The sequence below is a fragment of the Poecilia reticulata genome, chromosome 22 (assembly GCF_904066995.2).
Source record: "Poecilia reticulata chromosome 22, P_reticulata-male-v2, whole genome shotgun sequence".
Classification (NCBI taxonomy): Eukaryota; Metazoa; Chordata; class Actinopteri; order Cyprinodontiformes; family Poeciliidae; genus Poecilia; species Poecilia reticulata.
The window spans coordinates 18,525,355-18,545,968 of record NC_088851.1 but is presented as its reverse complement, the minus strand read 5'-3'; the positions used below and the strand labels follow the sequence as shown (position 1 = coordinate 18,545,968).

At 40.7% G+C, this 20,614-nt stretch overlaps 1 protein-coding gene across 9 annotated transcripts in view; it reads right to left on the bottom strand.

The window, feature by feature from the left end:
- LOC103458511 (regulator of G-protein signaling 6-like) overlaps positions 1–20,614 on the bottom strand; it is a 45,251-nt gene that overhangs the window by 5,142 nt on the left and 19,495 nt on the right. For all 9 annotated transcript variants that reach the window (XR_001776155.2, XM_017302491.2, XM_081603651.1 and 6 more), the window contains exons 3-15: positions 10,360–10,459; positions 9,625–9,675; positions 9,433–9,539; positions 7,464–7,515; positions 6,930–6,994; positions 5,156–5,232; positions 4,542–4,623; positions 4,277–4,351; positions 3,580–3,681; positions 3,274–3,446; positions 2,959–3,084; positions 2,678–2,864; positions 1,522–1,611 (exon numbers count right to left, since the gene is read on the bottom strand). Coding sequence is in view for 8 of the 9 variants with exons in the window: in XM_017302491.2 (XP_017157980.1) it covers positions 1,522–1,611; positions 2,678–2,864; positions 2,959–3,084; positions 3,274–3,446; positions 3,580–3,681; positions 4,277–4,351; positions 4,542–4,623; positions 5,156–5,232; positions 6,930–6,994; positions 7,464–7,515; positions 9,433–9,539; positions 9,625–9,675; positions 10,360–10,459 (1,287 nt within the window). In the remaining variant the exon portion in view is untranslated. The remainder of the gene's footprint in view (positions 1–1,521; positions 1,612–2,677; positions 2,865–2,958; positions 3,085–3,273; positions 3,447–3,579; positions 3,682–4,276; positions 4,352–4,541; positions 4,624–5,155; positions 5,233–6,929; positions 6,995–7,463; positions 7,516–9,432; positions 9,540–9,624; positions 9,676–10,359; positions 10,460–20,614) is intronic.

Sequence of the window (20,614 nt, the reverse complement as noted above, 5' to 3'; positions counted from 1 at the left end):
AAGGTTTTGAGAGCCTAAGCTCTACAGGAAGCACAGGTTACAGCAATAGACACATCAAAACAGGTTGTTTTTGACATCAAACAATACATCGCTCTATAAAAGATGTCTTGTGTAGTGTTGTTTGAGTTTGTTTCTTCCGTTGGTTCTTAGAATGCTTGAGCAGATTCTCTGCTCTTACATTTGAATCACACTGCAGTCTCACCAATGTAAAAACTGAATTAATGTTCTGGTGAAGCATCACTGCCCTAACACAAATAGGCAGAAAGAGGCTCATAAGCACGACTTTATTTACAATATTTGCAACTATTAACATGGTTTACCTTTATTCCTGAAAGAAAGAATGTTTATGTGCATCTTTATACAGGGTGTTTATAGTCAAAACCAAATCAAAACTTCTTCATCCTAAGGGGCTTTTTTTCCTTACTTTATTGTGCCAAAAAAACCTAAAAACAGTTTAGGACGCACAAATAAAACATCTTTCCAGTGTTTATCAAGTTGATAAGTCATTTTTAAATACACTTTTCTGACATGACGAGTCTTCATGAGACAGCAACCTGGATGACCATATAAGGAATGACGGCAAATAGTGTTATGATGATGAAACCAAACTGATTTAAAGGACTGAGGACATTTATTACCTTCTTCTTGGGTTGACAGTGATTTGTTATGCCTTGATGTCTGAATTTGTTTTTTCATGTTTCTTCACTTTGGTCTTGGAAATATACATGTATTTTTGACGTACACTGCTGAGAATGTTACGGAGTGAAAATAATGAAACAGAAGATTTGTTTTTTGAAGAAAAAAGACTGAACCTCCTACATAAAAACCTGGCTATCTGTGAACTAGGTTATAACATGGTTACAAGCTGTTTTGATCTGATTTGCACCTTTGGCTTCTAAAAGGAAATATTAAGACACCATTCAATGAACTGCATCATAAAGAGGAAAAAGTTTCTTACTACAATTAATACAAATCTTGTTCTTGAATGTGTGTAAGAACCAGGTTTTGCACGTGAAACCCATCAATATCCCACAAAATGTAGCTCTTCCTTTGCAGAAAGGGTACATTTATATATGCCAGTATTAAAAGTGCAGATATTACAAGTATTGTTCTATTTATCACTGGATTGTTCTCCTTTACTAATTAAAATACGTATTTTTTTAATTCTTGACTTTTTTTTCTTACTTTTAACCTTGTGTGAAACATGTCGTCATAATCTTAGACTAACACAAGTCAAATTTGTAATTTGAACTTGCACTAATTCCAGGATTTAAGCACATAAGTATGAATTTCAACAGATATTAAGCAGCTAAAATAACATTTTTGCCACCAAAATATTTCAGAATTCTCATAAGACATAAAATCCTTTAGGCTCAAAGCAGAACGTAAAGGATGCAACCCAACACTCTCTTTTTCAAGCCTAGCGTTATTATTAAATTATAAACAAAGAATCAAACTAGTTTGAGAAATGCAGGCAGAATGTGGAGCGGAGGTCCGAGTCAGGGCTACAGATGAACTCACCTTTTTTCTGGCTGACAGGAGATCTTGGTAGATGTTGGATCGCAAAAAGCGTGCATAGCTGTCACTTTTCATGAGCTTGAATATGTGCTCCTGCAGCAGGAAAAGAAAAAAGATGAATTTGTGTAGCATGAAGACAGCAAGAAAAATACTGATGTATAATTAGGGAGACGCTGATGCAGACAGTATGCTCAGCCACCCTGAGTCAATGTTTCTGCTTTGACTAGATAAAAAGTGTGTTCATTGCTTTTTAAGTTTTGCCACAGATTATTTTAAGTTATTTTAAGAAAAAAAAAAGTCTGAATTTACCAACTTGTTTGACTGTACGTATAGGGATGGTGTGTTGAGGCAATGCACTAAGTTTTTTTCTTGAGGTAATCTGCTAATATCCATTTGAAGTCATTTCATAGGACATATTTCTCTCCTGCTCATAAACTGAACTGAATTGAAATCTCTTTTGTACTGAGGGGGCTTTCAGAAAGAATACGTTACACTGGATTTTATTTAGGATAAAGTAAAGTGTGCTGCATACAAATTCATCCCAACCCATTACCTTTTACTTCACAGTTATTCCCTGCTTTCTGTTGATACGCTACATAAAATCCCAATAAAATACATGGTAGTCTCAGATTGTAACGTGAGAAACGGGAAAGCACTTTTGCGAGGTTTTGTTTATTGATCCAGTCGCTGTGTGTGTGTGTGTGTGTGTGTGTGTGTGTATGAATGAGAGCTGCTGCTGCCAACAGCAGAGCAGAACTGAGTGATGTGCTGTCAGCCAGAGAAGCTGCGCATGACACATCGCCAGTGCATTTTAAGACCAATGTAATCCACTGTGAGCTGAGTGAAGGACCTATTCATGGTATTACTCGCCTCATTAGGCCCTGCCACAAACACACTCCGTCATTTTTTTTTTCTCTTTCCACTCACCCAGCATTTCCCCTCCCCTCTTAGTCACTTCTACAGTGAAAGGCTTTTTCCTTTGAGTAGATATTTCTCTGGTGTTTGTTGTGTTGTGTGTGTGTGTGTGTGTGTGTGTGTGTGTGTGTGTGTGTGTGTGTGTGTGTGTGTGTGTGTGTGTGTGTGTGTGCGTGTGTGTGTGTGTGTACATTCATGAAAACATGAAGTCACATGCAGCCATAAAGAGAGCCACACAGTCAACCTGAGCGTCTTCATAGCTGTATCGCCCGGGGTCTTTGAGGTTCTGGCTGGTCCGCTCGTAGCTGTGAGAGTCCAGGTTGATGGAGCTCGGCGCTCCCTCGGCCAAAAACTCCTGCCAGATCTCCTGGGCCCTGGTGGAAACCTCCTGGAGCGGCCGTCGCTTCAGATCCTGCACCGCTAACCAGAACCTACCACAGCGCGTTTCACAAGATTTTAATGTGAATCGGATATTTTTAAAGCTTTTCTGAAGAATCTTCGTGAAGCGCCGAGGAGAAGTCTCACCGCAGGTTCTCTGAGCTGAACTCTGACTCCAGGAACTTCAGGAACTGGTCCCGTCCCGCCGGGTCCTTCAGCGCCTCCTCCAGGGAGAACCCCCACTTCTTCACCCGCTGCTGACTGGGATCACGGCTGGTCAATGGGAAACAAATCAGAAGAGGAGATAGTTAAAATAAAAAGTCTGAGACTGGGATGTTGGTACACATTCGGGAATGCTGGAATTAACACATAGCAGCAGTTCCCTCACGTCAAAGAACCCCAGTTATACTGGACTAATGGCCAAAATCCACCAATCCCTGGGTTCTCAGCAACAAGCCTCACCTTGCCTCCATGTCCCAGAAGGTGGCGTCGTCACTAATCCATGGGTTCGAGGGCTCCACGCCCGATACAAAGGGGTCATATTCCATGAACTGCTCGGTGTAGGTCATCAGGCTGTCGGCCACTTTGGAAACCTTCATACAGTGTCTGTCAAGCTGGATGTTCAAAAATGTTATCTGAGGGCGGAAGGAGAAAGAGAGAAAAAAGGGGCTTAATAAGGGAGCGGCTCATCAGTCTCTGATTGTCTTTATGATGGATGAGGAAGGCAGATTGGTGGTAATGAAGTGTTGAGCATAATGTCACACTTACCTCCTTCTGAACATCCTCTTTGGTGGGCTTCCTGCTCGGCTGGGAACTGATGTGGATTGGACTTGGTTGGCTCTGGCCGTCGTCTGGCACTCCGTAGACCGACTGGAAAAAGTGAGAGAAAATGATAGACAGATATGGTGTTGTAATAATACCGCTGGTAGTGTCAACTTTATGTTTTTGGGTTTTTTGCCCCCCCCCCGTGTTTCTGAACCGAATATCTTCCTGATTTCAAAGTATAATTTTTTCTAACTGTTTGAAATTGAATCAGAATCTCTGCAGTCCTGTTGTCTGAAGTTATACGTGCAGAACTGGCCTCTTCCTCACTGCGTGGCCTTTCTGTCCATGCTGATCCAGGATTTATTTCACCATAGATAAAGACAGTCTTTTACCATCTTCACTGGCTTTTTCTCAAGGAAGGAATGTTTGAGAATTTGCCTTCAAATACTTCCACATCTGTGTTTCAACATCACCTAACAAAGACAGGGTATCATCATTCGTGCTTTCCCAAGAAATTGTAAACAAAAGTTACAAAACGTCTCAAATTTAAAGATGTAATTTAGATATGTAAATAATTAAGACATCACTGTATCAACTATACGTGATCTGTTATGTCAGCATTTACTTTAGAGAAAATGATGCTATATTAAGTCTAGGACAGTGAAGCTGGACGTCCACTCCTATGGACTCAGTCTGTCACCTTTTTCACCCTGTGTGGGTTCTTCTCTCTCCGACACTTGCGGATGTCCATCTCCGTGGTGTTGACGCAGCCTGGCTGTGGGAGACAGCAGGAAACATGACGGTTCGGGTCACTGTTCCATGAGCATGTGTTGTTTACAAAGACACTGGCGCTACGTCTGATTCTGATCTCTCTCCGTTTCATTTTTGACGTACTTTCTGCTTTGCTTCCTTTGTGTGCTCAGCGCCTCTGACATTTGTGTTGTTTTCCTTTCTCTATAACTCACCACTGGTCGATGAACATCCCAGAACGCCCTCTCCTGGCTGTCCAGGATCTTCCTCTCTGCCTTGTCCTTCTTTCTGTCGATCCTGCATGCAGGTGAGACAAGCCCACACATAGACCATATATGACTGAAACACGAGGTCAAACTGCATAAATTCAGACTTACAAAACAAATCCTGTCTTTTCCTCTCTCCTCACTAACAACTGCAGTCTACAGAGCAAAAACCTCATGAGTTTAGGTCTTGATCTATCTGCTGGTGTTACCTCTGAAGAGGCCTTCCCCTTACATAACTGACATTTACTGATAGGCCCCTGCTTCACATCGTCCTCCCGCGATACATGGCTTCCTATATTGACTTCACTTCTGTCAAACAGCAGCCAGTGATTGAAGTTGTGCATTTTTTTCCATTGTGTTTTCACTGACAACAGAGGATAAAGTGTCCTAGCTATCTGTCTGGGATTATTTTGCGCTTACACTTGTAAGCCACCAGAGAGCAGCCTCACAAAACAATCCAGAGCATGTGACTGTTTGAATCCAGGAGGAATTGCTGTTATGTTTTTTGGAGAATAACACAAAGTGATGTGTTGAAGCGAAGCATGATTGACGTATGCACTCACTTAACTTGAGCCTCGGCTTGCATGAAGATGAATTCCCACTTCCTGGCGAAAGCCCTCTGCAGCCGAGCGAGGTTCTCCTGCAAGACGCAATTTGAATAATGCGTTTGGGGAGAATTTAAGATTTTTATGTTTTTTTTACTGCAAAACCTTAAAATATTTAAATATTCTCTTGTGCAGTGATTTGCAGAAGTATTAATACCCCTTAAGCCTTTCTACATTTTATCACATTACAACTACAAACATTAGTGTATTGTATTAAGAATTGGTGTGTGTGACCACAGAAAAGTCATGCATACATTTTCAATCAGCAGCTGTTAGTCAATTTTTGATGTGGGTGTAAAACCATCTATTAATGCAAGAACTTTATGTCTCTACCAGATTTTCACATTAGAACATCACTGGAGTTCAGTCAGGTTGGTTGACAATCGTATGAATTCAGTCTGACATTTTAGCATATGAATATGCTTTGATCAACACCACAACATAAACCCTCTGCTCCAGCCTTAAGTCTGCTGCAGCCTTTAACCGGTTTTCTTCGAGGCGTTTTCATCTCCTTTCATCAGCGCTGGCCAGTTTCCCCACCCCTACGAAAGAAAACCACCCATATAGTATGAGACTGCAAAAACCAGTGTGACATTACGTGGTGTGTTCTTGGTGATAAGGTTTTGTCTCCCTCACACAAAACAAAAAGCTCAGGTTTGCTTTTATCTGACCAGAGCACTCTCCACAGTTCTGCTGTGTTGTGGCAAACTGCAAGCACGACTTCTTTGGTTCTCTTTCAACATTAGCCTTCTTCTGCAGCCTTCGCAGGACAGCTGCATTGACAATGACATTGAAATACACTCAGGTGGATTTTAACGATTAAGAGACTAATGAAGGAAATGAATTGGTTCATTTAGGGGTATCAAAGTAAAGGTGAGTGAACACAAATCCACACAAATCCTACATCAGTTGCAAAACTTATTGAAAACAATTCTGATTTCCCTTTACAACCACCACTTGGTGTTTATTCTTCAAATGCGATCACTATAATGCATTAAAGCTTGTAACAAGAAAAGATGTGCAAAAGGTTCAGGGGGTATTGATATTTGTTCAGCTTTGCATAAGCAGCTCCACTACACATGCAAGCAGATGTTGTTTCTTACATGTGTTTTTTTGACAACTTTCATTGCTGCATGGTGATGTCCAGAAGCCGTTCAGCTTCTGGACATCACCACTGGAAGCTTGAATGTAAATTCAGATTCAATTTTACATTCTGCAAAAACACCAAAAGATAGCTTTTAAATGTCAACAAATGTATTCACGTGTCCCTGTTAATGTGCAAAAAAAGCATCTGTCCAAGCTAAAGTAAGTGACCTCATTACAAAAAGGAAAACTCCGACCAGCAGGCATGTTAACAGTGAGAGCAATGATGCCTGGAGGCATAAAGTGACCTGAATAGAACAGGAAGGAAGTGTACTGGACAATAGTTGCAGAGTCATTTGGAATATTAAAGTGCAGTACATAGCTATTCTGTGTAACAGCAAGAGATCAGCACTACGGTAACGTGCCTCCTGGGGGTCATATTGATCTGCTGATGCCAAATAATCCTGCAGGTATTTTGGGGGTCCGTTTCGTGGCCAGAAAATTACTGCCATCAAATGGATCTCCTGGAGCGCAACCATTCATAATGGCTTGATGCCATTTCCAAACCCCAGAAGACATGAGTAAAGATTTATCCTGTTTGCAATCAGCGTGCTGGTGAGGTTTTAAGCTAAAATAACATTTTACTTACTGCTTCGTAGTCTGCAAGCTCGAGTCTGGCTTTATTCTGCATGGTGCGCTTGCACAGGTAAATGGCTGGGGGGGGGGGGGGGGGTGGGTAGGAGAGAAGGAATAATCACATTTTTAAAAGGTCAAATGATTTTACAAGAAAGGTCAATTGTTTCAAATCTATTTTTCTGAACTGATATCTCAGATGTTTATAGCAACACCAATGCTTATCTAATTTAAGCTGGAAGGCTATTAGTTGTCTTATAAAGTAAAATAAAAACAAGAGAGCTATCCATTGAGACAGAGATTTGGTCAAAGCAGTCAATGCATCTTGATTTGTTAGGCTAATCCTATCCCATTGGGTTCTCTCTGGTGGATGTTCCTCAGGGCCAGATACATTACAGGGAAGAGCCCCGTGGATCAATACTCAGTGAGTGTCAACAGCAGCTCTACAGTGTGAGCTGTGTTTAAGCTCTGGAGAAAGAAACAGCTGAAGGCATCAGGGAAATCTTAGCAGGTACTGAGAAGGAGGTGGAAATCGACAGCTTTTACTCACCATAGTCTGTGTTCTCGGGTTCCCAGCAGTTTGAAGGCCAGAAGTATGGAGACTGAGAATACACAGAATTTAATTTTAAATAAATGACTCGTTTTCTATTTTACAACCTAAATAAAGTCTTTCTGTCCATTCCTTTCACCACTTTCAGAACAGTTCTGGTCAGAATTGTGAACACACTCATCTACCAATGACAATTAGACTAATTTAGACTTTTAATGATGTAATGATTGGATTTATACTTTGAATGTGCGGTTTTGTTACTGTTGGCGTTTCATATTGGATCAATGTTTTAGATGCTTGTACTCTTTCATTTTTTCATATTTTTAGGTTTAGATAGACTATTTGCAGTTCAGTATTCACACATTCACCGATTTACAGTAACTACAAATTACCTGAGGAAAATTGGCCTAGCAGCAGTTTTTAGTTTAAAATATTGTCTAGTCTAAAAAATGTATCCAGAAAAGCTGAAATGTCAATGCTACTGGACATGCTACTGACTGCCGTCTGCAAAGCTATCAATCCGCAAATATTTTGAGGAAATCTCAAGTATCTGTGGATTATCGATATTGGGCTCCTCTGTATTATGATTATCTGTCTTCCTGGTTAAGTTACTGTGTGGTCAGTAAGCTCATGGTTCTCCTCAGGTTTTCCTCAATTTATTGTGTCTTTTGGATTTTCATGGACTTTCTTATTCATTAAATTATTCTGTATTTTAGTATTCTCGCTGGGTATTTGACCGTTCTTCCCATCAGAAATGGTAGTCAATTAAAAAGTACAATTTTCTCTGAAACATGGAGAATAGATATTTACTCAAATATTGTTTGTATGAATATGTATGTATGTATGTATCTATCTGTGTGCATTTCAGAAGAAAATACTATGTTCAAAAATGTCCACACATCTATTGTTTTGTTCAAATATATTGTTAAAGGTAAAAAATAAATAAATTTAAAAAAACAGTTATGCACATCTGTTGAAGGTAAATGTATGACCATCAATGTACATTCCCTCACCTTTATTGTGATCAAAATGTAAACAAGCTATTTGTTCAAACACAATCTTTGAAATACCTTTAGCTACTATAGATAACCATGAAGCATTGGTGACTTTTTCTCTCTCTATTCTAGCTGAAATTACAGATTCAGAATTCCTTCCTGAGCGCATTCATAATTGATGACTTCAATTTGTCATGCATTCTTAATAGTAGGACAGAATTAGATCCACATATTTCATTTGCACTATTTGTCATGACGGTAATTAGCATGAGGAGAAAGACTGATGCTGATAAATGCACCTGTGTGAGGCATAATAACTTGCTCTCGTTCAGAACTGTGGCTCAGAATAAAACAGGCCAGCCTGTAACACAATGCACAAAAGTGTGACAAACATTGGAGGACGGCTGCCATTAAATCTAGGTGCTCTACCAGTTTAGTGTCTATTTTAAGGCTGTCACAGTCTCTTGCAGTGCTGCTATGCAGATTTTCCAGCATGTTACTGTGGATTCTTCTCAGGGTTTCTGGTTAGTGGGCCTGTTGCATCACCATCAGAGGGAATATTTTTAGCCCCAGCTGAATGAGCAAGCGTTGCCCTCCCTGCACAGATATAATAATGGCTTTTAATTTTGGCCAATACGCGCAAAGATAAATGCTCCTCTTCCCTTCTTGGGGCTTCCCAGTCAAGGATTGCACTGGGTAAGATGGAGAAAAATAAAAAAAACACCTTCCTGACAAGCTCCACTGCTGGCCCACAGGCTCTGTCCTGCTGCCTCCTCTTGCTCTGATGCACCATGCAGCAGGGGTGCACTGTATAGTATCGACCTTGGTGGAATGAGTAATAGGCTTAGGAAGGATTGCTCTCATTAGCATCACGCAGTAAACACATCCCTCTGATAAACAACGATCATCTTATTATTCTATACTCAAAGGCCTTGCACAGCCCCAGGACTGCCCCGCAGCGGACTTCTCTGTACCTGAAAGCGGTAGTGGGTCCCGTCATCCTTTAAGGTCAGGACGTGGTCAGAGATGGGGAAGATGTAGCCGTGGGCTGCGATCAGACTGCCGAGGTGGATGGCTTCAGCTGGTGACGGGAGAGCGGGAAAGCACATGAAATTGTCTTCCAGCTCTCTGCGTTTTCATTACTCAACATCTCTCAGCAGGCCTACCTGGATCCTCAGTGGAGAGGTTTTTCATCAACCACTGAACAATGTCTGCCCCTGTTTCCCAGAGAACAGCAGCGGTCAGAAAGGGTGTCACAATTACAAATACACAACAGTTCAGACAAAAGCTGCCTCTCTTCAAAGCTGTCAAAGTTGGGTAGGTGTCTAAATATAGCGCATTGTTGGCAGGTTCGCGCTGCATTCGCTGCTCCAGGACAGCAAAACATTCGGCCCCCCTGTTGGCGTTTAGCAGAAGCTGCTGGAAAGCCCTGGAGGAAACCATGTGAAGGACTGACTCAGACGCAGCCTCACAGAGAGACGGAGCAACCTCCACGTCCTATTTTTGTGACTCACTATTACACAGAAGCACAAACATGAAGGAATACCAGCACCTACACAAATAGGCACGCAGACAGAGGGGAGAAGGCGCTTTACTGAACTGGTGGCAACAACGGGATGAAACAGCCCTGCAAAGACATGCTTCTGTAGAAGTAGTGTGGAAAATGAGCACAGAAGGTCATACATGTATAATTTATTGTGACTCATAAGTTTTGCATAAAGAATGCAAGGATGGAAAACACACAACACCAAGGACAACGTCATAAATGCATCAGGTGAGATAAGCCCTTAGTAAGGAAGAAGCAGCTCACTGGGTGCAACATTTCTAAATGTTAAAGCATGATTCACACACACACACACGCACAGTGTATGCTCATTTATGGTTTTCACACAAATACGAACCTGATACCACACTCGGGATCTTTGAGAGGAAGCTTTTAACGGTCCGGATGGCAACTCCTCCTGCTTTCTCATCTTGTATCCGCGTAACGATGTCTTCCATCTGTGGAGCAGAAAGACAGAGGATGGTCATGTCGCTGCATTTTATACAACACAACAACTTACTCCGGTTTTTAAATGAAAACTCAAGCAGTTCGAGGTCAAGGAATAGCTTGAAGTGGTACAAAAGTAATGGTTGAACAGCCAGGTGTTGAAATAAGGAAGCCAAACTGAAAAATAACATATGTTTCATAATGTAAAAAAAAAAAAAAAAAAAAGGTAGTTATAAGAAATATTTTAGCAACTTGAAGCTCAGGCTGAAATTGCAATGATTGTCTGGCACAATTTTTTGTTCAACCCGACTTAGCTGGAAATCACATATTGTGAAGTATTCTGTACGTTGTTGATGCATCTGCAGTGATGGCGCTGTACCAATTTGTTGTGGTGAGAGCTGAGACAAACTGAGAAGCTCTTGATTTCCTACCCTTATCTACAACCAAAAGAAATAGATTGTGGATACGAGCAGCTGAAATGAGTTTGGACGGATGGACTTTAAAATGCCATGCTGCATTCTGCAGCTGACACGTCATATCCAATTCCACACTTATGAAGAGGCTTGGAGCTGAACAGTTTAATTTAAACATTTCTCTTCCTGACAATAACATGAAGTGACACTCATAGGATCTTCCACTCTGTAAAGCTCAAAACCTCAAAGACTTGGGTCAAGGGTTCAGCAAAACTTAATCCGGGGTTTGTGTGGACGTGGCCACATATTTATAGTGATTTATTTAGCTACGACTAGGGGTTAGAAGTTTTCCACAGCCGAAAAAGCTGTCAATGTTAATCCCAGAGGCAAAGATAAACATCACACCTCTGACCGAGCCAGAGCCTCAAACACATCACACATTAGCTGCCTAAAATTAGGCACATCCCTACACAGCTCGCCACGCGGCCAGCACACGGCACAGATCTCACAGCAAGCAAGCAAACATTCAGTCTTTCAAGGGCAAACATGATGCATCCTTATAAGGATTCATAATTTATTATTATTACATTTAAATATGTTTAAATGTCAAATCTTGAATGATTTATGAGATGGTCTGGTAGAGCCTGACTAGAAAAATTAAAAATCCCATAAATATTTACACATAGGTGTGTAACCACAGTCAGCTTAATGTGGTACTTTTCATTAAGGTAGTTGGATTGGCAAATAAATGCTTTATGCCTCGCTCAATGTCTGTTCAGTGAGTGAACACAGTCAGATACACACACACACACACACATGGTTGCTGCAGTTTGTGTGAGTCAGTTAACAAGCAACTCTTGGGATAAATGCCATGAAAATTTTAAGACGGCCGTTTACAGATTTCTTTTTATGTTCCTTAATATCACACCACAAGGCGGACGTCAAGTCACAAAGCCTGGCTCGCAGCGTCCCGCTGAGCTCAGCAGTTGCTGCCATTTCTGTGCACTTCTAGCCACTTGCACCACAGTTCATTCATCATTTAAGAAAGCACATCTGTAAGTGAGTGCTTTTTACTTACACAGGGAGGCTGGCTTGAAAATATAAAGTTACCGTAAGCGGCTTCCAGGAGCAGACATGCAGTATTTCCTGTGTTTGCCTCGTCAGCCCATCTAAATGCCACCTCAAATTCTGCCTGCACAGATACCTCAAAATACATTTTGTGGAAGTATCTTAATAAAATTTGGTAGAGACATTTATGACCATGAGAACATAAAATAAAATCCATAAGTGCTTCATTACTTGGTTCTAAATTGGACTTGCCTGCAATTTAGTCATTTCACCCAAATAATAGCAAATAATGGTTGCTATTTAGCAATATTTTGCAGATCTTTTGACCACTATTATGATCCAATGACACCCTAAAAATTTGCTTCAATATATCATTTTACTCAACACTTCTTATGCACTATCAAGGTTTTATAAAAAAAAAAAAAATATATATATATATATATATATATATATATATATATATATATATATATATGTATTTTAATTTGTTTTACGCACTATCAAGACTATATAAAAACCATACAAATTGTTTTTATCACAGCTGCTTAGTGCAAATTTATCACAGCAATTAGCAATTTCAATAGCAACATATGAGGTTTTTTTTTTTCCATTAGAAAGTATGTATTTAAATCAGCATTTTGACTTTGGCTATTATTTTATCATCCGATTAATTGCTCCATCAGAAATAAGCTTTGTTACACTGCTGTGCTATACAAAATGAAGCATTGTGGCACATCAGTCTTTTCATTGAAGATCAGATGCAAAACAATCTAATGAGAAGTAAAGAAATTAGCTTTGAAATTTGAAATAGCTTTGATCCAGCTCTAAAGAACAAGTCAAATCCGCCTTTTAACTAGAATAAAAAAAAAGGCAAAGATCTTCCAGTTCTCATGTTAAATCAAGGGCCAAAGTGTTGCTCCTATAGAGTGACAACAGAGGAGAAGCACAGCTATAGAAAATGTAGTCCACTTAATGGTGTCACAGGTTTGTGTCGAGGGTTTCTGAAGGCTGATCAGTGCAGCTTGCATAATAAAAGCACTTTAGTCTCTTTTTCGCTTATCAGAAAAAAAACAGTTTGCCTACACCCTATGTACATTTGTAGCACACATAGATTTGTATCCCTTTGGGCACTCTAGCTTTAAAGGAGACATATAATGTTGTCAGAAAGCACAGCCATAAGTAAGCTACATATGTATTCATCTTTATAAGTTAGGGAAGTAGTTCTTGCAATGGACAGTGAAGGCATTGCTAAAAAAACAAGTCAATCTATCCTGAGTTCGTCCACCACTGTGTGGTTTGGCTCCTCCACAAAACAAGACATAAGGTCAGACAGCAATGAACAATTATGTCTGCAGAGCAGATCATCAGGACTGACCTTCACTCCATACAGGACTTGTACAGGACTAGGGTCAGGAAAAGGGCAGCTAACAGCTCCGCAGACCCAACACATCCAATCCACAATCTGTTTAGACTTTTACCTTCAGGTCGATGACACAGAGCGCTATTCTCGAAGAACAGAGACAGTTTCTTTCCCCAGAATTTGGATGATGATACAAAACGTGTCATCCACTTATGGCAGAAATCTGTCTTATGCAAAACATATGGGGTATAAACCCAGAACTATTTAGAGAGATTGTGGAAAGACAACAAGGAACATATTTCCTTCTCTGTGTGTGTGCATATGCGTGTGTGTGTGTGTGGGGTGTGTGTGTGTGTGTGTGTGTGTGTGTGTAGGTGTGTGTGTGTGTGTGTGTGTGTGTGTGTGTGTGTGTGTGTGTGTGTGTGTGTGTGTGCGTGTGCTCCAATCTTGTCCTGCTGGCAAAACAGGGCTGTACAAAATATTAATACCAATGAATGTGTTAAAGAAGTAATGTGGGATTTTTTTTTCTCCTGAATAAATGCACTCAATTTAAATGTTCCAATTGCCTAACTATCATACAGCAATAAAAGATTAAATGTATTCTACATTAGTAGGGCCTTTTATACATCTTTACCAGGGCAGCCGGTATGTGTGAAGACGGCTGTAAAGTAAGCAGTTCATGAATGTTTGGGACATGCAGTCTAACTTGATTCTCAAAAATGATCACCAGCTCAAGATAACGCCACATCAGACTTTTACCAACCGTTGCATGCTTCTATATTTAGAATTAAATGAATTGGAGAAATAACCTAAAAATGACTTATAATCTCTTCCAGAATCAACCTTAAACAGGGCACAGCAGGGACAGAAATAGCAATCAAGTAAATGTGACATGCTAAACTCTGGTGGGCAAGATATGTGTGTTAAAGCACCTACTAAAATTACAACACTGTGCTAGTTTCTCCCCCTCAAAACTGAAATGGAGTTGTTAAAAAATGAGACCGAAGATGGATCCATCAGTAATAGTGCCATCAATGATTCAGGAGACTCAGGCTGGATGTCACTGCTGATTTTTGGAGCTATAGAGAAAATGAAAAATGTCCAGGTAATGGTTGAAACAAAGGAAGATATCCATCCTGGAGATGAGTATGCCTTGTCAGGGTGCGCCTGGTGAAAATGAAGAACTCAGTATAGTTTGTCTCAAATCAGCTCTTTTAGGTTTTATTGACGAAACCCATAAAACGGTTCATGTATTTAGAACATGAGTATTTAGACAGCTGAGAATTTGTGGCCATGTTAGAAGCTGTAATTGAAGCAAAAAGTAGTTTTATGAAGTATTTATTCACACTGACTGAACACAAATGAACACCACAGTTATTAGATTTTTATTTGCAAAGTATTTTGAAAACATGCAGTTTATTTTCACACTTGTGTTCTATTTTTGATGGTCTGTCATATAGTTGAACTGACAGACTGAGGCAGGTAGTTGAAATACCCTGACGTTTGTGGCTGTACCGTGAAGAAATGTGGAAACAGTTATGAATATATTTGGATAGGCGCTGTATGGACATTCTTACATGATTTTGCTTTAAAAGGACATACATCTGAAGAGGACGTGAGAGCGTTACTTCTTTCTCAGGTTCTTGTCTGAGGTCACACAGCCACACCTGTCTCAACAGCAACATGCCCACTTAAGTTTTTATGCAGGTTCATGCAAAAGCATAAAATACACTTAGCTGTTTTCCAACATTAATATCTGTGTTTTTGCAAGAATGCAGAAGCAACAAGACTCGGCGAAAGGAGCCGCCATCTGCTCCAGCTGCTCCGAGGTGTTCTGCTCCGAGGTGAGATTGGCTCGGCGGCGCCTCAAATCCCTGATTGTGTTAAAATGTTTATGGCTTATAATTCTAGCGAAACTGCTGTTCAGTGACTGCATCGTTGCCAGTTGCCTCATGGTGTGCCAGTTGTTCTTGCTTTGCATTTAGCAACTTGCTGTGTGAGTTAGCTCAATACAACATGTCTTAATTGGATTGCAGTTTAAGCTATTTATATGGTTTGGTTTCAAGTAGTTTGTATCTTAAAGACATATTAGTTAAAACTTAATACAAGTTTTATATACAGGTGCACAAAATCCACTAATTATATATTTTTTTATTAGGATTAGGTTAAGTTTAAAATTGTTATACTTGCACAGATCATTCATTTTGTTGCATAAAATCTGATTGCTTTTGCTACTTAGAATGAGACGTTTCGCCAAGTAACTTCTCTAAAGTACACAGCCTGTCACACAATCCTCCCCTCAATGCCACTTTGACCTCTGCATCGCGCTGACTGCATAATAAAGTGAGTTCCAGCTGGTATGTGAAGCCTTAGGGGACTGAGGTGAGAAAAAAGCCTGCAGGAGAGAGAACACACCCCTCCTATTCTTTTCATTTCTCCTCTGTACTACCGACACCAAACGACTCGGGAACAAGCCGAGTCATGACGAGGGAGCTGGGAGAGCTTCCCTGCTGGATCTGACACACTGACGAGAGCCAGTGACAGCTGCTCGCAGAGCTGCACACAGACTGGAAAAGCCGAGCTCAATAAGTGTGATGGTTGGAAACTCGGACTGCTTGGAGACGTGTGAATGAATCACATTTGCATAAACTCCCTCGCACGCTGACACATATTCATGCACAGTCATGTGTGCAGAATTCGAAAATGAACCAAAACATAAACAGTTTTTTTTTTTTTTTTTTTTGTGGACGTGTAAATGTGTAAATTGCTATCTTCCACAGAAATGTCCTACAGGGAAAAACTTTTCCTTTCACACAACAAACAGTTTTCCCTTCAGGTCCCGTGGCTGAAATTAAAAAAAAGAAAGAAAAAAACACATTTTTCATCTTAGTGAAGTTATTTCCCTCCTGTCAGGATATTTTATATATCAAGTGCTTTGTAAAAGTATTCAAAAGTGTGGTGTGCGTAGGTGCTGAACATTCCTGAGTAAACACTGTGAAGAATCACTTTTCACTGCAAGTCCATCTTGGGATGAGACTCTGTTAGCTTTGCGAGTGAAGATGGAATCATAACCAGTCTTTCTTTTAGCTCAAGGGGAAAACAGTCAAACTCTATGGAGAACATTTGAGATAAACAGTTTTCAAGTCTTGCTAAAAATGACAATGTGGATTTAGGTTTGGACTTTGAATGGGCCATTTCAACGTGTGGATTGTCTTTGAACTTTAAAAGTTGTCATCCTGTATTGCCCTGTATTTAGTTCCATCACTTCCCATCAACTTTGGCCAGCTTTCTTGCCGATGCTGTAAACTAAGTAGCAGCACCCATGATTCTGTCACCACAATGTGCATGTAGGGCAAAAACTGTAAATTTGATCTCGTCTAACCAGATGACGTTTTTCAACATCACACCTGTGTCTCCTGGAAAGCATAAAGCATTATTGCTTTCTTTCAACTATGGCTGTCTTTTAGCCTCTCTTTCTTAAACGACTCGACAACTCGTAGCTTTGGTCAAAATATCTGCAGCTGCTATGGGCCTCCTGACTGCTAATGATCTCCTTGTCTGACCTGTCTGCCGTGTACCTTGATCTTGAAGAGGCTTTTAGTTTTCTAATGTTCTCTAACAAACCTCTGAAGACTTCACAGAACAGTCTAATTCATTTAATTGCATTCTTTTCATGTTAAAACGGGGCTGAATGAAAATGCATGCCACACATTTTAGATTACTTTTCATAACGGTGTATCACAAAAAGTCAAATTATTAAATTACAAAGCATGTAACAAAAAAATATAAGGGCACTCTGATCTCAGTAATCAGGGCAGTGATGGGTTGGAAATGCATTAAAGATAAGAGTTTAAAAATCTGAACCACAGCACGTGTTGTTGAACATCCTTATCTGATCCTCTGAAGCATGCAAGCATGTAAAATATTCATGACTGATGGAAATCTAGTCCCTCTATTTCAGCGCCCTTCATTCCAGTCAGGTGTTGATTCATGTGTAATTAAATTACACAGCATGCATTAGCAGTTTTTACCTGTGGCGTCCACAGCGGAACAGCGTCCTAGCAGAAGTTGCAGGAGTGCATTGAGTCCACATTTAGAAACAGTTTGATTGCCAGCCCTTCTGGATGCTAATAGCATCCTTCTGAACCAGAAGGATTCTTCTATGATACTTAACCTTCAGCTACGTTGGAAGCAATCAGACCCAAGTATGAATAAGGATGCTCCCTCTTGTCAGATGAGAATTCGTCAAGATAACATTTTTAAACTGCGCGTATGCCAGATCGGATTATCTTACTAAAAACGTGAGTGGCATGAAAATCAGAGCAATTAAAAATGTAGCCTCTCTAATAGGCCTGCTGGTTGAGCTTTCATCCTTTCTTTTTATAAGCTGGCAAATTTGGAACCTTATTTTATGCCTTGCTGTGGCAAAATGAGATGAAAGTCAGGGGTTTGACGTTGGCAAAAGTTCTTGCGATGAACACTAAAACGGAAAACGGAGCCAGGCGGAGCAGCCTGTGCTGAAGAGAGTGTAAGCCTGCCCACAAACCACAGTGACTCATCGGGTCACCTTTTGTTGATGAGACTCAAGGAGGACAGAAAAAGACCCCTCTCCTCTTGTAAACGTCTGTTGTTAGATACTCGACGGGTTGCTAAGGGCTTGAGTGAGGGGAGGAAACGGGAGTCTGCCGCTCCTCTTTAAAACAGACGGTCCCTTTTTTAAACAGAGTGCCCCACTCAGACACAGAGGCTGCTTTAAAAAAAAATGAAGGGCACAAACTGCCTCCGACTGGACTGGCTGCTTTTAGAGGCTGGCTTGTACCCTGCTGTGTATAAATCTTTGGGTTTTGTGAGTTTTCCTTTCCTTCTAAAACAAGCTGAGGGACATTTACGACATGCACTGCAACAGTCCATGAAATGTCACTTTCTTCATTACCTGCAGTTTCTTTCTCGGTGGGAGATCACTTACTAGCAGAAATTTGCATGCAGAGAGGCACAACCGCTCACACCACCTGCATTTTAAGTGCCTACAGGGCTCGGTTTGAGCTCGGACCCCATTAAGGATCAGTGTCTTCAAAAGTACTGATCTTTTATTTTTAAAAAAGAGGCTCAGTGGAGAGCAAATTGCATGCAGAGCAAGGAAGATGACAGGCCGGAAGGTGGGATTAAGTGCCTTGCCCAGGGGCACATCGACACGTGGCAGGAGGAAGCTGGAATCAAACCTACAACCTTCCAATTGACTACTCTACCCACAGAGCCACAGTCGCCCCATACTGAGGACACCATACGTCAGTACTTGACACATGATGGTTCTTCGTGTCTGTCACATAAAAACACAATGAAGTTTATTGAAATTTGTAGCTGTCGAGAACTTTTTAAAAAGTTCATGGAGGATGAATAGCTGGCGATGCATGTTCAGTTTCAGGCTTTCATGTCTCCATCTGCAGTCCTTTTCTCTCTCGTCCTCAGAGGAACTCTCGCCTTTGAGTCGCAGCTCGTCCTCCGCCAAACTGCTGGTGACACGGGCATATTTCTATGGCTGCTAATACAAATTCAATTTCTCCAACCTTCTTGGTCAATATATCTTCACCTTGACTTTTTATCTAGGGCACAGCACAACCTAACATGAACTAATGCTTGCAGGAAATTGGTTTGAGGTGCTGAAACCTCAGGACCATCTGTCTATCTTTGATGCAGGCATCGTCCCCTGACAGGGCTCCTGCTGGCCCCCTTTCCTCCAGGCCTGGTGGTAATTGGGTTGCAGCGAGGGAGGAAAGCGGATGAGTCGTCGAGCCTGGGTTTGTCTCGTCCCTCGCCGGACTCACAAGTCTGCTCTTGATGTCTAAGGCTCATGAGACGAACTCCCCTGCCGAAGAGTCAACTTGTAGGTGAGGATGGGAATATTGAAGGTGTCTATGTGACTGAAATAGGCATACAACTTAACAACTGGCTCATTTTAAGTTCCCCACAAACAGAATTTGTGTTTTAGTGACAGACTGAGAGTAGTAAATAACTGACGTGGAAAGATATTAATATATTGTTTTCAGCTTCTTTTGGTTATTTGTGGAAAACAAGTAAATAAATCAGATAAATCAGTGTCTGTTTGTACTCAGGTTCCCTGAATCAACACTTTATAGAACCACAGTTTGCTGCAATTGCAACTGCTTCTGCACATTTTTTTTCCCAAACTGAAAAAATTTCAATAAAGTCAGAGATAATGAAGAGTATTTCTAGACATAAGTTTGGGGGTTTTGTTGAAGATTTGCTATTGGATTTAGGGACTGGACTTTAACTGGGCCATTCTAACACATCATACTTTGATCTAAATAATTCTTTTAGCGCTTGCTGTAGGTTTAGGGTTCCTCTGCTGCAGAGGGAAGATGAACTCAGTTTTGGTCTTATGTGAGCAGAGCTCCTCCTTCCACATGTTGTTTTGTGGTAAGTAGTTAAAAGGACTTACGTCTTTCTTTCAACAATTGTTTTCTTTTTCCTTCTCTTCCACTAAGGCTACGACTGAAGTGTGTGACTTATAGATGTCCCAGATTCTCCCATCTGAGTTGTGGATCTCTGCAGCTCCTCCAGAGTTATCATAGACTTCTTTTGTGATTGTGTGTGTGTCAGTGTGGGTGGATAATAATCTCTTTCCATTTTTGGGGATTACATAGCAGTACTGTTGCTGTGAGATGTTCAAAGCTTTGAAAATCGTTTTGCAAACCAAAACAGTAAACTACAATTCTCCCTCCACTTTATAATCATGTGCTGGTTTGAATTGGTGCAATTCATAAAACCCTATTGAGATGCATTAAAGACAGAATATGAAAAATGTCACATTGTATGAATACTTTTGTAAAGCCAATGTGTCTGTCTGCCATTGCAATATCCACTTTAGCCTCTGTAGTTCATCAGTAGTGTGTGCATGTGTGCATAATAGCATGCAACAGCACTTTGCTGCCAAATGATGTGTCACATCTTAATCAGCTTAACCACGTTTTGACCTAAATGTTATTTTTCTTCTTTTTTTTCATCATGTCATGAATTCATAACACCATCTGTTCCTTATTCCTTCTCCCTGGCGACAGACTTTATGTTTCAACCTGCTAAACATTTTAGACCTCAGCCCTAAATGATCCTGTTTCTCCTCAGCTCGGCTGCTTTTGCACTTCAATACTCACAAGGAATCAGTGTGTGAGAGAGAGGCCCTTGACCTTTAAATATGCATGGATTTTCTGCCATGGCTGCCGGTGTAGAAGAGGATTTTTACGGCTCCGCTGTGTGTCATTAAGCTCCACCTGTCCTCGCTTTTTCTGCACTGCTGTACAGCTGGCACC